Source organism: Spea bombifrons, chromosome 7, assembly GCF_027358695.1.
Source record: "Spea bombifrons isolate aSpeBom1 chromosome 7, aSpeBom1.2.pri, whole genome shotgun sequence".
In the NCBI taxonomy this organism is placed as follows: Eukaryota; Metazoa; Chordata; class Amphibia; order Anura; family Pelobatidae; genus Spea; species Spea bombifrons.
This window is the reverse complement of record NC_071093.1, coordinates 9,987,976-10,007,861: the sequence shown is the minus strand read 5'-3', so window position 1 is coordinate 10,007,861 and position 19,886 is coordinate 9,987,976. Positions and strand designations below refer to the sequence as shown.

The 19,886-nt window shown below is 35.8% G+C and overlaps 1 protein-coding gene across 1 annotated transcript; it reads right to left on the bottom strand.

Moving 5' to 3' along the window:
* On the bottom strand, positions 1–19,443 carry CSRNP3 (cysteine and serine rich nuclear protein 3). The gene is made up of 5 exons (XM_053471085.1): positions 19,110–19,443; positions 13,858–14,028; positions 5,839–6,098; positions 3,897–4,193; positions 1–1,611 (listed from the first exon to the last, which is right to left on the bottom strand). Exons 2-5 carry the CDS (start codon positions 14,003–14,005, stop codon positions 550–552), a joined length of 1,767 nt encoding a protein of 588 aa, XP_053327060.1. The 5' UTR covers positions 14,006–14,028; positions 19,110–19,443; the 3' UTR covers positions 1–549.
* Between the last annotated feature and the right edge of the window lie 443 nt (positions 19,444–19,886).

The following is a 19,886-nucleotide window of genomic DNA, read 5'->3' as shown; positions in this document are numbered from 1 at the left end:
TTGGACAATCTATGGATTTTCTTTTTAATATTTTCTTTATGAACATGCGCTCCATTTGTAGAAAACAAACACAGAACAATATACACTTCCATAAATAAATCACATAAAATACAAGTTAATGTTTTCATCACAAAATCACATCAAGGTGCCCCCTATCCTTATTTGTATTCTCAAACGTAACCACCTGAATAACCAGGATAGTGTGTCCACCCCGGCACCGAAAAGTCCAAATTCATCTTGCACAGACCCCTTTTAATCAAATATATAAAGATTTGATTGAGCTGGTTTGGCAGGTTTCTCATAGTTTTATACAAGGCTATTTTGAAATAGATAAAAATGTTAGCGTATATTTAAATTCATGTTTTAAAAAAAAAATAATTGTATCACTGTTTAACAGTTTTGTGCATTGCCATGGTGCCATTGACAAAAAAAGTTCAATTTGATTTGTATTTTACTAGTAAGGTTAAAAATTAATAAATTGCACCAAAAAGCAAGAATAATTAACAAATAATGGAAATTGTAGACTAGGTGTCTCGGAAACTGTGTGCGTTAAACCGGCACGGTTTCTACCACGGGAGATTTCATGCAGTCCTCATGAAGTTTACTTGCTTGAGGAAGGGTTATGGAATTTTCATTAAGAAGTTCAGGTACCCGTTGGCATGCGCCATTTAAATTTGGCACAAATCCATCAGACTGGGGATTTTTTAAATATGAGTGAAATCCTACTGGAGGGAGACTTGATCTATGTTCGGGGTACAACACACTTCGCTGAGCACCGTTATCGTTTTCAGAAGACGTACAACACACTATCACCGATGGGTTTGCCATAGCATAATGAGAATTGGGGCAGGCTTCATCAGGATGTCTTGTATACTCGGCATATTGGTCTGCCCTCATGCTGTAAGGCACCATATTGTGAGCACAATTCTTAACCAAATCCCTTTCTGGGTAGGTCCCAGTTATATGGTTTGCACTAGAATTATGGTTCTCAATCTGATAATACAGTGATGAGGAGCTGGCATAATACGAATTATTTTTTAAATGATTTTCGTGCATCCCGTTGCCCTCGGAATAACAGAGGACTGAAGGTAAAGGCAGGGTTTTTTCTTGGGTGGATGTTGTTTCTCCAAAATCATCTGATTTGTCTGCATCCTCATCATCTTCATCCTCTTCTTCCTCATCCTCATCGTCATCAGATTCACTAGGTGCTAAGCTTTGCGTGCTAGAATCTGTCACTCCGCTACAGTAGCTACTTCCATCATCTTCCTCTTCATCTTCACCACTGCAATCCAAGTGCTCAGAGGTCGGAAAATGTATCATACCAGACGGAGGTTCTGTTTCGATTTCAAAATTTTCACCAATAGAATATTCTACACACTGGCCCCCACTTTGAGCCATAGAACTTGGAAGAGAACTGATGTCTCCATGGCAACCATTTACCGCAGCAGCCGCAACGGCTGCAGCCTGCTGCTCTCGGTTCTTCTCTAATTCGAGCTTCATAATTGTGTGCAAAAAGTGTGTCCTTACGCGGATGGGGTTGAATTCAATTCTTCCAGCCGAATTACTGCACCCTTCCTTAGAACACCCGCATGGAAATGACATACGGTCCACCTTAAGAAAAAAAAGAAATGGACATTTTCAGGATTTAGAATATAAAACTTTCTAAGATGTACACGTATGACATATTTTAAGTGTTTCATTAACCAGGGATTTGGGTCTTGGCCCGGAGAAGTGATGCTTCACCTGGCAAGTAGTGAATTGGACAATCACGCTCTCTGAAGAGCCACTGATTGATGCACCGGTTAAAAAAAAAAAAAAAATAACTGATCCCTCCAACCAACACGTTATCAATATGGAGGATTATGCCAAGTTGGGACAGTCCTCCCGACTCTTCCAGAGGGAAATTGGCACAGCTCATACCTGATATTAACCATGTAAGTACCACACATGCAAGCAACACAATTTTTAACAATCTAGCCTTTAAAGGGAGTAGCCATCTTGCTAATGTGAGTAATTGATAGTGTTCCTTTTTATTTTTTTTCGGGTGTTGTACAAACTTCAGTATATTTATGAAACACCATAAAAAAGAAGCCAGAGTGAGATTTCCCAGCATTCTTTCCAGCCAGCACCAATCAAGTGATATTCTGGGGGGGCGGGGAACAACAAATAATGACCTAATTTCACTTAGTATATTTTAGAATGTGCTTATAATGCAACAACACACAAGTATTCTAAGTATAATATGTTTTCGCAGAAAAGAACACATCAATTTCTTATAGGAAAAGGAGTATTAGTGGTTCATTTACCAACCTGCTACTGTAGTCTTATGCTAGTGATGTGATATTGTTGCTGCTTAATTGGTGAGTTTTCTCCAAAAACTGTAACCTTGCATTATGCAAGGACAATCTGTAAGCCACAGGGGTGAATGTTTGTATTTCACCTCACCTCAAATTCCTCTCTAGGTATTAGCAACCTGTCAACCGCTTGGGTTCAGTACAGTTTCTATTATAAGTACAAAAATTAAAGACAAGTTTGCTGGCCATAGTGGAGAACATTCCAAACCATGGCTGAGCCAGAACCCGACCTATCTTGCTTATTTATTTGACCTAGGTTACCCAGAAATGTCAGAAAAATGAAAAGTGACAGATAGTAGGCTCAATCCCATACAAGTTTACCCAGTTCTTACAAAACTAAATAAAATGTATTTATATATAAAATTACTGATGACACAAAACATGTATGTGCAGCTTGCCTAGGCTAGTAGACAATGTTCTTCTTAAGTGAAATATGAGGAATAGACACTATAGAGTTAACATATAGGTCCCACGGCTCTTAACCAATAACGCGCATGCAGTGGAAACATAATGGTTTCTCTGTTTTATTTTGCATAGTAGGAAAGAAATCTCAGTAGGCTTTTCCAAAATGTAGCTTCGGGATACTGTAATGTAATTGGGAAAATGCATCAGGGACTCATCATCTGCAAGAGAGAAGCTGCCTATTTTTTCAGCCTTGCATCCAAGGTTCTAGAGGGACTCCACATCCGCAGCTTAATATCAATAGGTTCGATATAAATGCAGAGCTTTAAAAATAGATATGATCATTTCCCTGGATTATTAATGAAATACTTCTCTCGCTGTATAGGCAGAATGAAATCCTGTTATCTGGCACTTTATCAAATATTTACCACCTGAGTTCAAAGTGACTGATGGCTGCTTTACAATGGCTTGGACCCAAGCCAGACAATAAAGGTCTCCTAGTATTAGGTTATTATTGCCAAGGAAAGATAATCTAGACAAAATATTGATTGAATCGTATGCATATATTATTATTGTACATGGCCTGTTTCTCCATAGATTAAAATATCCCACGTTCTGGATCATGTAGAGAGAAGAACAAGATGGCTGTCATTTTGTTTTTCCCTTTTGCTCCTGTTTCTTAAAATGGGTTTACAAGAGTTTTGAAATACTACAGTTGCCTAGAAAGAGAGTCCTGTCATTTCTCCAAAGCCTTCCCCATGCATGACATCAGAGCAGCCTGACTGCCTGCAGCCATCCCCACGTGCCATTTCATGCTTATCCATGTGAAACGAAAAAGCTTTACAGATCCACAGTGATGGTCAGTGAGTGTGATTGCGTAAGGTGTTCTGGGTGATAGGTGTGATGAGTTTTTTTTTTTTAGAAGAGCTTAAAGGTAACACCCCTTCTGAGATGTCAGAGATGGGCAGGCGGGATTCAGAGGCCACGCACCAATGTTGAATGAATGTGAAGGAGTTAGGGTAACCATGAGGATCTCCCACCTCGAGACACTTAGAGAAAATTTGGGTCGAAGCCCAAAGACACAACCCCATAAGCTATATTTTGACTGCTATTAAAAACCGCTTTGGTGTAAAAACCCACCTGACATTTTATGCCTGCAAGGCTGCATGTGCAAGTCTCAGGATCACAAAATATTCTGCAATCACAGCCACAGTCTTCTCTGGATACGCGGATGGCTCTCAGCTCATGTTTCTCTTCCACGTCAATCTTCTTTACTCCAGAAGCTCGGAGCAATGCTCTTCGCTTCTTGGTCGGAAGAGGTTGAAGAAAAAAATACTCGTCTACCTCTGTGTTGTCTAAATCAATGTCATCATCGGAAATGTCATCCAGCGTAAGGACGTTGGCTTCTTCAGATTCCATGGTGCCATTTTTGGTTATCTGAAAGGAGGAGGGTAAAAAAAAGTAAATAAATTGCTAAAACATTTAATCATATTTATGTAATACATCCAGGGCTGGACTGGCGATGGTGAGGAGACCCTGGCACTTTAAGGTGCAGGCGCATCTTGATATGTGCGGCTGCATGCTATGTGTTTATGCTCATGTAACACAGCTGGCCATATCCTGATGACCAGTTCGTGCCTGCTAATGTCTACTGCTATCCATCTATATAGGATTAATTCTAAATAGTTGCACCCAGAGTTTTATTCCCCCACTGAATTGTTTGTAATCTAGCAAAATGGTTTCAAAATAATGAGCTATTGCGATAGGCATATAAAATGTATCCAAACCTTTTTTATTGTTATTACTATTAATGTCTGTTAAGCATTATTTGTTAATTTCCATGGTGATGTATAAAATCGCAGAATGTAAACCATGCAAAGAAAGAGAGAAAATGAGTGAATTGCATAAGATTGTTAACCTTCGAGACTACTATAGTACCGTCTTTTCTAGGACCATTATGCTCTATGGTATAAATAATAGTTTTATATTGCCACCTACTGGTCAATAACGCTAATGACTAAGCGAAAACCAGATAGAGTACAGCAAACAGAAATCCTTTGGGATAGTAACAACCTTCTTGCAGCTTTTAAAGTGCCCATTTTATCCACAAACATTTGTTTGTCCCCTATACTACTGTATATTTAATGTATTCATTTTGCAAACAAAATAGCAAATGTATATAAAGTTATATTCATCTGCTGCTCTGGGTGACCTGTGTACACCTGCAAAAGCTAACCTACCACTATATTATCATATTGCAATATAGGGAAAGAAGGGGATTCAGAAGGAAATATTCAGGCAAATTTCATAGAAGGAAAAATGCTGGCGCTAACAGTCTAAAAATAGTGGGTTATTGGCTAATGCTAGTAAGTTTGTAATGTTAGTACTTGAGTTACAGGGTGAATGATTAGTGTATTAGCATTCAAGAAGATCAGTTAATACAGATGTGCATACCTGGGAACTCTCCGGTTTGACCCGGAGATTGCCGGGCGAGCACTGGTTCTCCGGGTCAAGACCCGAATCCTCCGGGTCGCGGAAGCGGGGTCTTGACACGCCCCGCTCCCTGGCCATTTTTCCTTTAAATGGAGGTGGATCCCACTGCCGTCAGTGGGAACGCCCCAGACATCGGTGGGAACTCCCATTAACGTCAGCGGGACCTACCACCGACGTCAGTGGGCCAGCCCGCTGAGGTCAGTGTGCAGTCCCGGCCACGTCCCGCAAGATAAGCCCAGAAGTTCCCAGGGTTGCAGATGTGCATAGATTAGACTCAAGGCAATCTTGGACATAAGACAAGGTCAAGGACAAAGTACAGTTTCAGATTTTACAGCAAGCAGAAAATAGGCAGGTTATATGAGCCAAAACGTTCACTCCTATCAAAATCTTTCTCATTCCAAATAGGCAAAAAAGTAAAATTATTAATATTCTTAATGGGCTGCGCTGTTAAAAATGCATTAACATAATCCATTGTTTTACCTTTCTAGTGATTTGTAGTAAATGTGCTACATGCGTTATCTAATGGACTTTGGAAGAGCCCCAGAACATTTAAGTGACTGATATTGATTTGAAAAATGTTCAATATTACCTTCTGTTTCAGACTGTTGAGTTTCTCTTCTCTAAGGTGGTCCCTTAGCATCTCCTTGTGTAATCTGTCTTGCTCTATGGCAAACTCTCCAAGAGTATATTGGCGGATGCTGTTGTGGCGGCTGGACATGCCCAATGTGCTTCCTCCTTGACTAGGGACGCTCGTGAAGCCTTGTCGTCTTGTGAAATAATATACCGTGACACAGTTGAAACGAACATTTTTGGCTCTCAGGTGTTTTTCGCGCTTTAGGATTGATGATGCTGCAAATATACAAAATATTTTTTAAGTTCTTTTCATATCTTTTTCGTTCTTTTGTGTAAGACACAGGCATCAAATGAATACAATAGCCAAGAAGCACTGCAGAGGGTTTCACACAGCAACTGCGAAAACAGAAGGGAACATGTCTGCTCTTTTAAACAGACTAACACTTCGCTTTTGTGGTACCAGTGATGCCATTTGATGCTGTGGTTTATTACTTAAAACCTCAGCTTAAAGGCAGTGGTATACTTAGCTTGGGCACTGTTCTAGTGCTGATTTAAGGCTGCATCTTAGCTGCATCTGCTATCCTCTCAACAGAGGTCATATCCCTGTCCTCTTCCTCAGAATGATGGTAAGCACTGGGTTCTACAGACTTTGGTGGATGTGTTTGCTAGACACAAACCTCCGTATTGTAAATGGGCTGTTAAGGATGTGAGAGATTCTTCCTGTAACTGTCCCATTAAAAGTGTTACATCGGGAAGCCTGATTGCCCAATAGGGAGATATGCCTGGGTTTCGAGGCACAGTGCATCCCAACAGACCTGCTTCCCTGGACCTATAATAGGGATTTAGATATTCTCAACATCTCCCTCCAATCACCAATTCTATGTCCCTGCCTCATTTTCAGAAGCTCAGCTTCTTCTGTTGTCTGTCTTTTGTCCCTATATGAATTAATCTGCATGATTCTGTCTTCTTGGAGCACTTCTACAAAGTGTCGGAGTCATGACATAGCCTCTCCCCCGTTACTCCAATCCGGGGAGAGGGTGCTCCCGGAAGCTCTGTCCTTTTAAAAGCACTTGGGAAGGCCTTGTTCATGCAGCTGATACAGAAGAGAAGCAGGAAGAAGAAAGAAGACAGGAGCAGTAAGGACAAGAAGAGAGATAGTTGGCGGAGAAGGTAAGGAGACGTTGAGATTATCTAAACCCCAATTATAGGCTTAGGGCAGCATGTCTGTAGGGCCTAGAGAGTGTGAGAGAGTGAGTAAGAGTTAAAAATACTGTTTTATCCTTCTAATAATGTATATTTTTTCAAAATTATTTTTTCTTAAAAGGGCACCAATTTTAGGAGTGTGGCCTATAATTGGGACAATACGATATATATATTACTAGGTGACAGCTCGGCAGCTCTTACTCTAACAGCATTGTGTTTTATGCGTTCCAGCCAAGCCATATGGAGTAAGAGGAGAGGTGTGGCGAATGCATTTGGACTGAAATCAAGACAGCCTGCAACAATTATTACACAGCAGAGAACCAGACAGTGCAATTAAGAGAGAGAGAGCAATACATTTTTATGAATTAAACCGTTAAAATGCAAATTTCCTCATCATTCTTGAAAGTACAAAACCTGTTTAAATTAGTTTCTTCCTAAAACATTGTCCGGTCACGCGCTACATGCTCTTCTTTTAACCTAATCAAGAATTTATCGTTGTCGTACAATTTTTCAAGCACATTTTGTGGAGGAAAAGGAGTCATCTCATGGTCACTAAACAGCATCTTGTTCTTGGCAGTATTCCAAGGTGGAAGCGCTCTTCTGTTTTTCCAGTTATCGTTTCGATGTCAGAAACACATTAAAATAAATATGGGCCATATGGCCTCATAGCATTAAACCAAGGCTCCTACAATCAGAGGGCGATGTATCTCGTAACCACAATCACCATGGAGAGTCTCCAACTTAAACAATGGCGATTGTATTTAACGTAAATTTAAAGGTCGAAATTCCACCGAATTCTTTAAATAGTCTCAGTTACATTTAATAAAAAGCCTTTAGTGCTTACTGCATAATTACCTTTTCAAATCAATATCAGCAATTGTGAGACACAATGTTTTAAGTGACATATAATTGTGTTACGTATGAGTTTAGCAGTGTTATCTTATCTTTGTTTCCTATACAAACACATTAAGTCCTTATCATAGTGTTTTGTGTTAAACAACAGGTGCGTTTCAGAATCTGCCAGCTCAAATATCCCATCTGCCTCCAACACAGGTATTTTCCTTTATTTGACATAATCCCCCTGTACTTGTGACAAATATCTTGTGGTGTGGCAGTAACATAGCAGTACAATAACACATATCAGATATATTATATATCCTCAAGATTGTAAGCTTGCGTGCCGGGCTCTCTCCACCTAATGTATCGGTTTGTCTTAGTCTGCCAATTCTTGTCTTGTCATACCCCTTGAATATATGCATTGTATTAAGCGCTGCGTAAACTGTTGGCGCTCTATAAATAAAAGATAATAGTAATAATAATAATATATTGTCAAACGGAATAAAACATTTAAGTATAAATGTATTTTTTAATTCTATTTTTTCTTTTTTTTCTTTTAAACTTGGTAATTTCATAATTCATCTTTTTATAAGATATCAGACATATGCTAATACCTTTTATGTTTTATTACTCTATTTACATTTTGTAATGTCTGGTAGCTGCAGAGTTGACTGCGCTTCGTACACAGCTGGTGTGTTTTCTTTATCGTTTAAACAACGAGGTCAAGGAGAACTCTAAAAGGACTACAACACTTCCACCGCTACTGTGTACTCCATGACCTGCCTAAATGGCAACTCAGCTATCTAGTAATAACTGACACATATAATACATCAAACTGTAAGAGAAACCACAAAGGACACGCCAAGACTTCTTAGAGAAGGAAAAAGGAAAACCATTTTATAAGGCGAAATGTCCTCATTATCGGGCTGCAATACTGCAATAATTCAAGAATGATAATAATTTGGAGTAAGAGGTTTATTTACTGAGGTAGGATTCATTCCCTTAAGACTTGTACCGGTATTTCTCTTCCAATGGCAAAGTTAAGAGGACATTCCTGCCATCATAAAAATTAAATGCATATGGAAGCTGAGTGGTCCCTTTTTTAGTGGTGTCCTCATTCCAAATGCATGGGAAGATTCATGCACTTGCCCCTGTTTTGGGCTTGTAGGACATATATTCTGCTGAACATATATGTTTACTGCCAGTAAACTTCAGTGCTGGCTTGTCGAGCGTTCTGTGGGGGTGTCTAACCAGGTCCCCCCGTCTTATGTGCTTGAGTAGAAAGCGCTCCCATTGACAATGCTATATTAATTGTATATATATATATATATATATATATATATATATATATATATATATATATATAAATATAATATATATAAAATATAAAATGCATTCCGCAATAATAAGCATATACGATGTGTTCCACAATACTATTCTTGCTTGGTTTTCTGTTTCTCTCCAATTTTTCAAACATGGTGATGATAGGATCTAATGTTTTAACAAACTTGCATAAATTAGCTCTGTGAGACGATGTAAGCAAAGAGGCACCTTGCAATCTGTTGTGGGATGACAACTCTCATGATGTTCAGTGAGCCTTGGGCACAATCCTATTCTTTCAGGATAATGGCAATTATCATGGTGGGGCGTGCATCTCAACAACACTTGAAGGACACCTTTAACTCTGGAGTGACATTACTATTTGTTTCAGCCTTGGCAAATTGTTTAAAAACCCTCCGAATGTTGTTATAATATAATTCAAAACACAAATAGTTATTGAATAGAAAATACATTATTTTAGTAGCAGGGCCAGTTGTTATGTAATATACTAATTGTTATGTCCTGCGGAATATGATAGAGCTATTTAAAACAATGAATAATAATAACTACAAAATGTGTTTAGTCTTTCAATAAGGTAGAATGCGTAACAAAAAAAACTTTAAAAATAACACAAACACTTCTTTTTAGTTCTTAGTAAATTTACCGAAATCTTTTTGCCATTGATCGTTATATATTCTCACGATTATTGTTTGCAATCTCCTATTAATGCTAGCACTATGTGTGATGAGCTCCGTGTGTCATCAAATCAAGCTTGGGGAAGCTTTACGTAAACCGTTTTTATTGCCTGCGCTGGATGCGTTTTATACTCCAAAATTCAGAATGTGTATTCGGCGAACATCTGGAAACAAGAACGCATTCATCCGTTTTAATCCTCTTGTTTCACATGGGTGACTGGCTGACTGCAAAGCAGAAATCTACAGAATATTGTAGGGTCAGAGACGGAATCCCAAGGCCGATGGGACTCATTGAAAAGAATAATTGTTCATGCATAATATGCATAAAGCCAATGTCATTAATGGACCCAATTAACATATTTCCTTCTTCCACCAGACAATATAAAGACGCCCTTCAGAAGACACAGCAATCATAAAACAGAGGTAATTAGTGGTCTCGCGGAATATACGCTGTTTGAACTCATTGGCTTCAAAATAGCTTTGTAGAAAACTAAGTTGTAAAGAGGACAGCCAGGTGACTCGCCAGACTCAAACCGCTTACAAATGTTATTGCGTAGAAGGCACAATGATAAAAAAAAAAAATTTAAATTAAATTAAAATTTTTTTTTAAAGATAACACAAAAATGGTATGATCAAAAAAATACAAATATTTAAAAAATGCTGAGAAGGAATAATCGTGATGGTTAATAAACATAAAATATATGCGTATGAGATAAAATAATGTAGCTATAGGACTATATGTAAGTATTCATTCTATATTAATTTGGCAACATAAGGGTGCAATAATAAGTGTGAGGGTTACATGAAGATTACATTAAAATTATCCTAGAGCAACATTATTTTCTTTTGTGAACCAATTTTATTAGTAGTATATGTTGGACCTTATTGACACACTAATGTAATAGGAGTTTGTCCTGATAGAGGACCTCAGGCTTATTGTGACCTCAAAGTGGTTTATTCATTAAAGTGGGAATTGGCAGGGAGTTTGCAAAAGAGTTGCAGGTTCACTAGAGTGTAACTTAAAGGAAATACAATCCAGACCTTAAAGTTATTGGGCACATTCTAATAAAGGTTATGGAGTTTTTCAAGCCACATCAAAGCAGTCTACATATTGTTTAGCCACGCTTTTCATAGCTGTGCTGATGAATGTAATCTCTGCAACATTATAATCATAAATTGTGATCTCACCCATGGTTGATGGAATCACTTTGTCGTACCAAGTCAGCTATACCACAGAGGCATGGTTTGGGATACTATAATTCATAGGCGTCCAGGTTTAAATGTGGTCAGCCATGATAATCCAAAATATTTTCTGTTGAGGGGGACCGGTGATGGTCCTGGAACTTATTTTCCAGGTCTGGAAATTTTAGTAAATCTTATTTCTGGGGGGGTTCTGCCCCATGGATATTTTAAAAATGGAGAACAATAGTATAATAACAACAGGTACAATTAAACAATCTATATGTGTTCTACATTGTGATGTCGTTTTCAATAAATATGCAGTATTTAGTAATCTTTTGGTTCATTGGCACTAGTCTTTAAACGTAGTTTTCTGTTTCTTTGAAGAAGCAGAAGATATAGTTAAGATGATTTAAAAAATTGAATCGTCCATTTATATTTCCACACTAAAAAGAAGTTGAATCATATTACCTCACCACAGTAACTCTGCATTATGATGTAACACATTTTCCTTTCTTATGGTCAGACCCTACCGACATGTTGTAGACTTGTACGTTTGGATTTGTGTAAGCTTTAGCTTTAAGAAATTTTGCCGAGTTAGTTCATTTGTAAGAAACTTCCATAATGTGGAGGGACCCCCAACACATGCACAGTCTAGTGAATACTTTGGGGTTCTTTAAAAAAAAATGATATATATATATATATATATATATATATATATATGTATATATTTATTAGTATATAATATGTGCGTGTGTTCTCTTACGCTGTTGTTACTAAAAACCTGATGTACATAAGGGATGTACAATTATTTTTACAATGTTACCACAGCAGCATAAAACCCTATCAGAATACATGTCTTGGCAAAGTCCCCAGATTGTTACCATGGAAACTACAGTCAGGATTTAGCCTGACCAAAATAACTTGTACGGGAGAGAAAACCGTGTGAGCAGCTCAAGAGTTGGTCTGAGTGTTTGACATAAGAACTCATGTGCAAGTCATAAATTAACTGCAAATGATCATCCATGAATGGAGAGCATACTATCAAACCCAGAATATATATATATGGCATCTACGCTGGCAGTCTTGGGATTAGGCCTTTACTTGCTTGTCCCAAGAGGTGGCACCTGGCAGGGGATGGTGGGTAGGCGCTAGACAGTATAAAATGGGCACCCTGCCTGCGTCTCTTCTTCTATCTCATTTGAAGCCAGTTTTCTCCATGCACCCCCACTGGTTGTAGGCTTTGCGGGAAGTTGGCATTGGTTTTAAGAGGATGAAGGTCTGTTACTTTTGCGGGGACATAGGTTATGGGAGGGTACTGTCTTAAAATTCATGTAAAAGGACACATTTTTTTCATTTGGCACCTACATTTGAGTCTTTGACTGCTATTAGTCCAAAGAAGGACGTTATGTCCACAAAACGTGTGAAAAGAATATTATGTTATGTATATACAGTATGGCTCCTTAAGAATCATATATAGTAGACATGGAAACCAGATAAAAATAAAACACATTTTTCAAACTACATATAGCACATACATTGTTTTTCATATTATATATATATATATATATATATATATATATATATATATATATATATATATATATATATATATATATATATATATATATATATATATATATATGGAAAAAAAGGCTAGCATCTTGAGAGTTGTGCTATGTGCCTGCCTTTTGTGTCATATTCAATAGAATATTGTGCTAGAGAATGCAAACAGATGCGTACCCTGAGAAGAGCTTCAATCCCGTCCAAACCTCTCTTTTATAATTGTACGTTCTTTCTGTTTTCAGGTTGATAAGAGAGAGCTATTTTTATAAACGCGCATGCTTTTCTCTAAGAAACTGTTGGCTTATTATTCGGGAATGAAGGCTGTATCTGCCCGAGCCAAGCTTCGTGTGGAGCTATACATCTGGCAAGCTGCCACTAAGCAGCTTACGGGGTAAACTGCATCACTCTCCCCTGTGAATTTACTTTGCTTTTTATGGTACTTGCTACTTATCATTTAACAAAGGAAACCAGGGAATGTGTCTAGCGCTTTTGGTATTATTATTGTTTTTGTTCTGTAATTCAGATAGTTGCAAGATCATGTTTGCAATCTCAACATTGCCAACGAAAATTGGTTTAAATGATGGTCTTGTACCTTTGTCACATGATCCATTGTGAAATTAACTGGCACTTGATGATTGCAAGGAAAGCTACATGGAATATCTATTTATGAATCCATTGGGCAACTGTTTCTTCAAAGGTCCTCTGTTTTCAATGTTAATGCCGGTTATATACATTGTATATATATATATATATATATATATATATATATATAAATATATCCAGTGCCATGGATGGATGCTCAGTCTGTAATGCATTTGAGACTGGCCCACTGTGCCGGCAAATAACTGTTAATCACAACGTCTTACGTGGCTACCTCACTTCTTCCTCACTATGATGTAATTTCCCATCCTTCTACTCCATTAGATTGCATGAAGATTGTTTGCTGAGGACAGATCTCAAGGATTACCTTGGACTGACCACCAAGCAAGACAAACCCCTAACCATGGCACCAAATTAAAGTGTCACACTTTGGCCAATTTCAGTCATTGGGGAATGCAAATGTTGACCTCACAATTCGTAGTAAAAGGTCTTAGTAAAAAAAAAAAAAAAAAAAAAAGACAGCATGTAAACATGAAATTATCAACTACACCTTACACTCGCACTTTACTATTATACAAATATACATATCATTATTCATTTTTTTTTAAGTTGGCAAATAAGGGTTGAAAACATACGTGTAAAATGAGTCGAGCTGGATGGGTTGACGCTGTCACTGCTGTCCCCGCTTTCGCTGCTAGAAATATCATCATCTGATTCCTGGGCTGAAGAACATGGTGAAGAACCATCAACTTCTTCAAATTTCCTCTTTAGAATGCTACTCATAGCTGCTGTAATGTCGCATGCACCTGTCAACAGAGCACAATTTACGTGCAATTTATAAAATGAAGAAAATCTCAACAATCAAACCTTCTGAAAACATCAAACCACTTTGCGGTGCCCTCTTTCTGCCATTTTCCGATACCCTTGCGGCTAATAGCATGTCACTTCCATCCAAAAACATTATTATTGTTTTCATGTGATAACACATTTTGTTGAAATAGAATTACATATTTTTACTTAGCATGCTATAGTTAATGTTTGACCTATTTTTGGGTGACCAGATACCTCAAGTGCTGGTCTACCTACTCTGTTGTTCTTAAACTTAAATACAGCATTAGAAACATCATTCCTAGTAAGGTTTGGACAAATCCTTCCACAAAATAATTTAAATATTCAAAATGATGGCTAAACTAAACTAACAAAAATGACAACATATTAAATGTTTTTTGGGTTTTTTTTAATGGAAATCCCGTATTCGTTATAAATATAAAAAAATGAGGGGTTCAGAGAATTAGTTTGACTTTGAAACCCACCAGTTACCTAAACGTTCTCTTAATTTAAAACACACAGGCAAGCGAGCGCGTTATTTTAAAATTTACTTTTTTCCTACAGTTTTGGCAATGTTTTCTTTCTGCTTTATTTTACAGATCTAAGCTGGCAGGATGTTATTAGTAGGTCAGATATATGATATAAAATATATAAATAATAATGTCCAAGTTTCAGTAATTTACTGGGATGTTGCAAGTATAAAATTCCAGAATTATCTTAAATGACGGTGACTTGTAAAAGTTGCTGATTACACAAACTGCCAAAGTATGCTCGATTCTAGTAGCTAATGGCATTTGAACATATTACGCAAATTCGAAAACCCCCATTTTTTACTATTTTGATTGGTTCCCTTGAAGGTATATATATATATATATATATATATATATATATATATATATATATATATATGTACACACATATATGATAAGGTGCTGTACATCATACATTGGTTTGGAGGTTCATTATTTACACCCTTCCTTACATCACTTCCTTTTTATGCCACTGCCAGTAAGCATATGGCCAGATCCGGTGTAAAATTAATTTTCATTGACTGTTACCTTTTCATACTGTTACTAGATATATATATATATATATATATATATATATATATATATATATATATATATATATATATATATATATATAATTAATATAACACAATGAAAGGCGGTGTTCTCATCGTATATCTTGGATATTACATATTGAGGTGACTTCTTGGTTCATCCCAATAGTGTTCCTTGGGAGGGACACAAGACTGTGGAAAATGGACTTCGAGGTCTACCACATCATAGGACAATGTGATATTTTTTTAAGCAGCCGGATTGCCATTTCAAATAAATCATTATAAAAATAGAATTCTAAAGAAAGACATTTGGTTCTCAGTTTGGTTCGCAATTACATATTATGTTCTGTTTTGGCTCCTTCCCTTCTACTACTGGAGCTAGAATTCTCATGAATACAAGGAATAGCATCAATTGTGAAAAACACTGTTCTGCGTAAATAGTACATTTACCAGTTTGTTACTTATTTAATATATGATTTTTTTGTCATGCTGACCGCGCAGCCCCTTTTATCTCGGAGACTTTAGGATCACATAGCAGGCCTGTATTGGTTTATATAGATCTCTGGGGATTGTTCATTTAATAGATTGGCCTTTTTACTGATCTACAGATCCTTACAGTAATACACAGTGACTAAGGGGGTTTGATTCTGCTGAAGGATTTATATGAAGAATGGATAGGAACAGACTAACTAAAAACATATAGAATATAAAAGGCTTATATACCATATTGAGAATATATTTTCCTAACTGATAAATGATTTTGTCTTTTTGTATGTTATTGTGTGTTTGTGTGTTACATAGCAGATCAAACACCTAAATGAATAGAGTGCCCTTATTATACTGCAACAAAATGTATTTTGGTTGAACACTTCATATATAGGAAATCAATGCTATTTTCTATATAAATTAAAATGTATAATGATAATGATTTTTCTTGGACAATAACCTTGACTCATTTTTTGCATAAAGAATCCTAATACCATTGCGTTTGACATTCATTCCAAAGATTACTTATTCCTTCCATTCTAAAAGGATTTCAATGGGTTAATTGTGCCCTCTCTTAATTAGCTAGAATGTGTTTAGTAGGTCTATTGTGTTTCCTGGCTCATGGATTGTAATCCCATGGCTATTTGGACAATGGCTGGTTTTGACCACAGTAGGCTCTTAGCCTTTTGGCTGAACCAAATCAATTTAGGGACAAAAGAAAGAAACCAAAGAAAAAATTTAGATTAACTGGTACTTGAAAAACACACTTCTTCTTCCAAAAATGATGCTGCCACTCCATATGATTACAATGGTTTATTTTGGTGTAATGTGTTGTATTCCATTTTTATGGTAGGAGAAATGTTCCGCATGTAACATGCAGTGTTCCATTTGTTTGACTAATTGTTCTGTTGTCTGTAGGGCAATAGGCAAATCATATAACACAATCGAAATTTAGACTATGTATCTGTCACATGTTTTTGTTACTGTAAAATATTTAAATAACATAATTAAAAATGCTATTTAAATCAACACTGTATATTTGCATTGCGGACAGTTTTGTACCAGGAATGCATCACTAGATATGAGTCTATATATAATATATTAATACGCAGCTGATATTCTTCATTCTCAATCTATATATAATTAATTAATGGTTTTGGTGATGTGAATATAAATAAACTCTTTCCCTAATTTGTCAGATGAGAGATTTCTTTTATAGCTTATTTTTTCATTGATATTCCCTTTTGAATTACTCTAGTCTCCAGGGCACAGTGTGATTAATTGCTTTTAACCTTTTAAATGCCAAGCGACTGGGATATATTTACTTGGATCCTCTAGTACAATTTAGATTTCCTATCTATCCATCTATCTATCTAGTTTAAAGTAAGAATTTCAATATGTAGTTATTATGCGTAACACTTGTTTCTATATATTTTATATCATTTAGAAATTAGCAGAAACAATCTAAATGATATATTTATGTATAAAGAGCTTTAGGTTAACACTCCAAATGTGTCCAATGTCAAATTCTTACATAGAATTTGAATAATTCCATTTTTTGCAATGGCTGTAATGTATAACAGTTGTATTCTTGACAATGATTATTAAAAAAAAATAGAAAAAATCAGAACCACAAAATAATTTACCGATACATATATACAAAGAATGTTTAGATTCTGTAAGATATCTTATGGCTCAATCATTTCTCTACAATACATTTTGTTAAAACACTATAGTCCATACTGCAGTTTGAAATAAATTGGCTCATAATTGTATTATTTTCACAAACAGGGCCGAATTGCACATTTCATGTAATAATCACTGTTACCCAGTGTTACTGAAAGCAGCGATAGAGCATGTATATATTTTTATATATGTTCATACATTAACCATAACATTTATCAGCATTAAAGCAAAATATATAATTGGTTTTATTGCCCACAAAGCACATGCTGGGACTGATAACGGGGTGATCACATTAGAACGATGGCCGATCTAATTTAAAAGGAAACGTGTTCCTTTGCTGACCTTTTTATAATGATTTATCAGTTAAACGTTGGTGATTTAAGTTAGATATAGATAATATTTTTTTGCTTTCCATTTCATCATGTACTACCCTTATGTCGGCCTGTGATCCTTCAAAGTATTGAATAAATAAAAAGACTCGTTATTTATTTAGAAATAATGACCACGAGTGTACAGCACCGTGAATTTTATCCATTCGTCAGCATTGTAACCTTTGAGCTCATTTGCTCCGCCCACTGTGTCTACAGATAATGATCATTTGCATAAACCCGGTATGGACCTCAGTAATGAATAGAGAAGAAACAATAATGGGAAAAACTAGGCTAATATATATATATATATATATATATATATTAGCCTAGTACATATATATATATATTAAGAAATATATATTAAAAAAAGTATAAAAAAATATTTTATATATATTATAAAGATGAATTGTTTATCCATTAAAGTACACAGTACACAAACCATATTGGAAACCTTTATCTATGATACACATTTGTACTCAGCAATTTTTTTTATTTGTGATTGATATTCAGAGATTTTTTAAGACGCTCTAAAATAAAGGTTGCCATAAATCCAATATTGTATTTTCTAATTTGTTAGTTTTGTCCACGACGCACACTTGGTAATCCCAAATCTGTTGGAGTCTTGCTTCCCAAACAATTCCTGCTAATTGTGTATTATTTATAAGCGAGTAAAACCCAAGTGCTTGTCTTTTACTGATTTGGTCTTCAGTTGTGTAGTCAGCAATTGTAATGTAAATGAGCCCAAAGACAAAGACATTTTAATTGGAAATTGCCATCTTAATATATAACATTAAACACAGGATATGTTTACAGAGATGTTGATGGACTATAATAAATTAATTCTTGCAGACCGATTAAATGAAGCCTGATTACATAAAGATAGAGGAAACTGTAAAATATCAGTTCTGTCTATACAATGATATTTAATTACTGAAAAATACAAAATAAATAAAATAGTATCACTTGCTCTAATTATTTAACATTTAACTTAATGTTGCTTTCTGAAAAAAAAATATTTTAAAAATAAGTGTCAATTTCAATTTGACAATTAAAATACCTTAATTCATTTTATATTGGCCTAGAAACTAAAATGATAAAAATAACAAGCTATCTTTACCTAACGTATCGTTTTGTATACCAATTTTAGTTTTGTCGTATTTGAATACATTTACTGCGTAAATTGTTGGCGTTTATATCAATAAATTACAACAATAATAATAATAATCTAATACATTTTAAATTACAGGCATTTTCACCAACATCTCGATCGAAAGGTAAATCACTAAACATGCAATCGTATGCAGGATATCATGCGTAACAACGCATGCGGAGAGGACTGTACATCTTCTGTTCATCAATAAAATGAATCATTAGACAGATACACAAATTTAGCATCTGCTTCCGAACACACCAACCAAAATAATACCGCAATAATAAGCCTGAAACAACTGACCTGTTCAGTTTGCTGTGTATCGGTCCACGTACTCACAACATGCAGAAATTCTAATTACAATCCATTTTAGGTTGATAGATGTTTTCAAAACACAGCATAGTCATGGTTCTCTTTCCGCTTCTGCGTTTCAGCAAAACGTATTTTAGAAATTTCCCAGCATAGTGTTTTATTGCTGGCAACATATGTTTTATTGTTCACCGTCAAGAGCTCCTGTCTGCACAAAGACTCATTACCTACTGCTTGTGGAGCAGCTTCGGTCTTGCTGAGCTCGCCTGTCTGCTGATCACATGGGAGTCTTGTCTGAGAAAGCCAGGCGTCCACTGATTTCACTGTCTACAGATATTTTTATCAGCCGAATCCTAGCAAGAGGAAGGACTAACAAATCACCAAGCTGTTTGAAGTCATTAATCCGCTACAAATTATGGAAAAGCCTCCAACAACATGTTTTTGCTGTGAAGAAGAAAAAAAAACCTGCAAATACTAGAAGGAATTTCCAGTAAATTAACCAAATATTCAATGAAATTGTGAATGGGCTCTTTGGAAATTATATATATATATATATATATATATATATATATATATATATATATATATATATATATATATACCTTCCATTTTTTGGATATATATATATATATATATATATATATATATATATATATATATCCAAAAAATGGAAGGTATATATATATATATATATATATATATATATATAATCACATATATATAATCACTCTATCTAAAAAAAAAAAAAATGTACTCATCAGGACTGTCTAT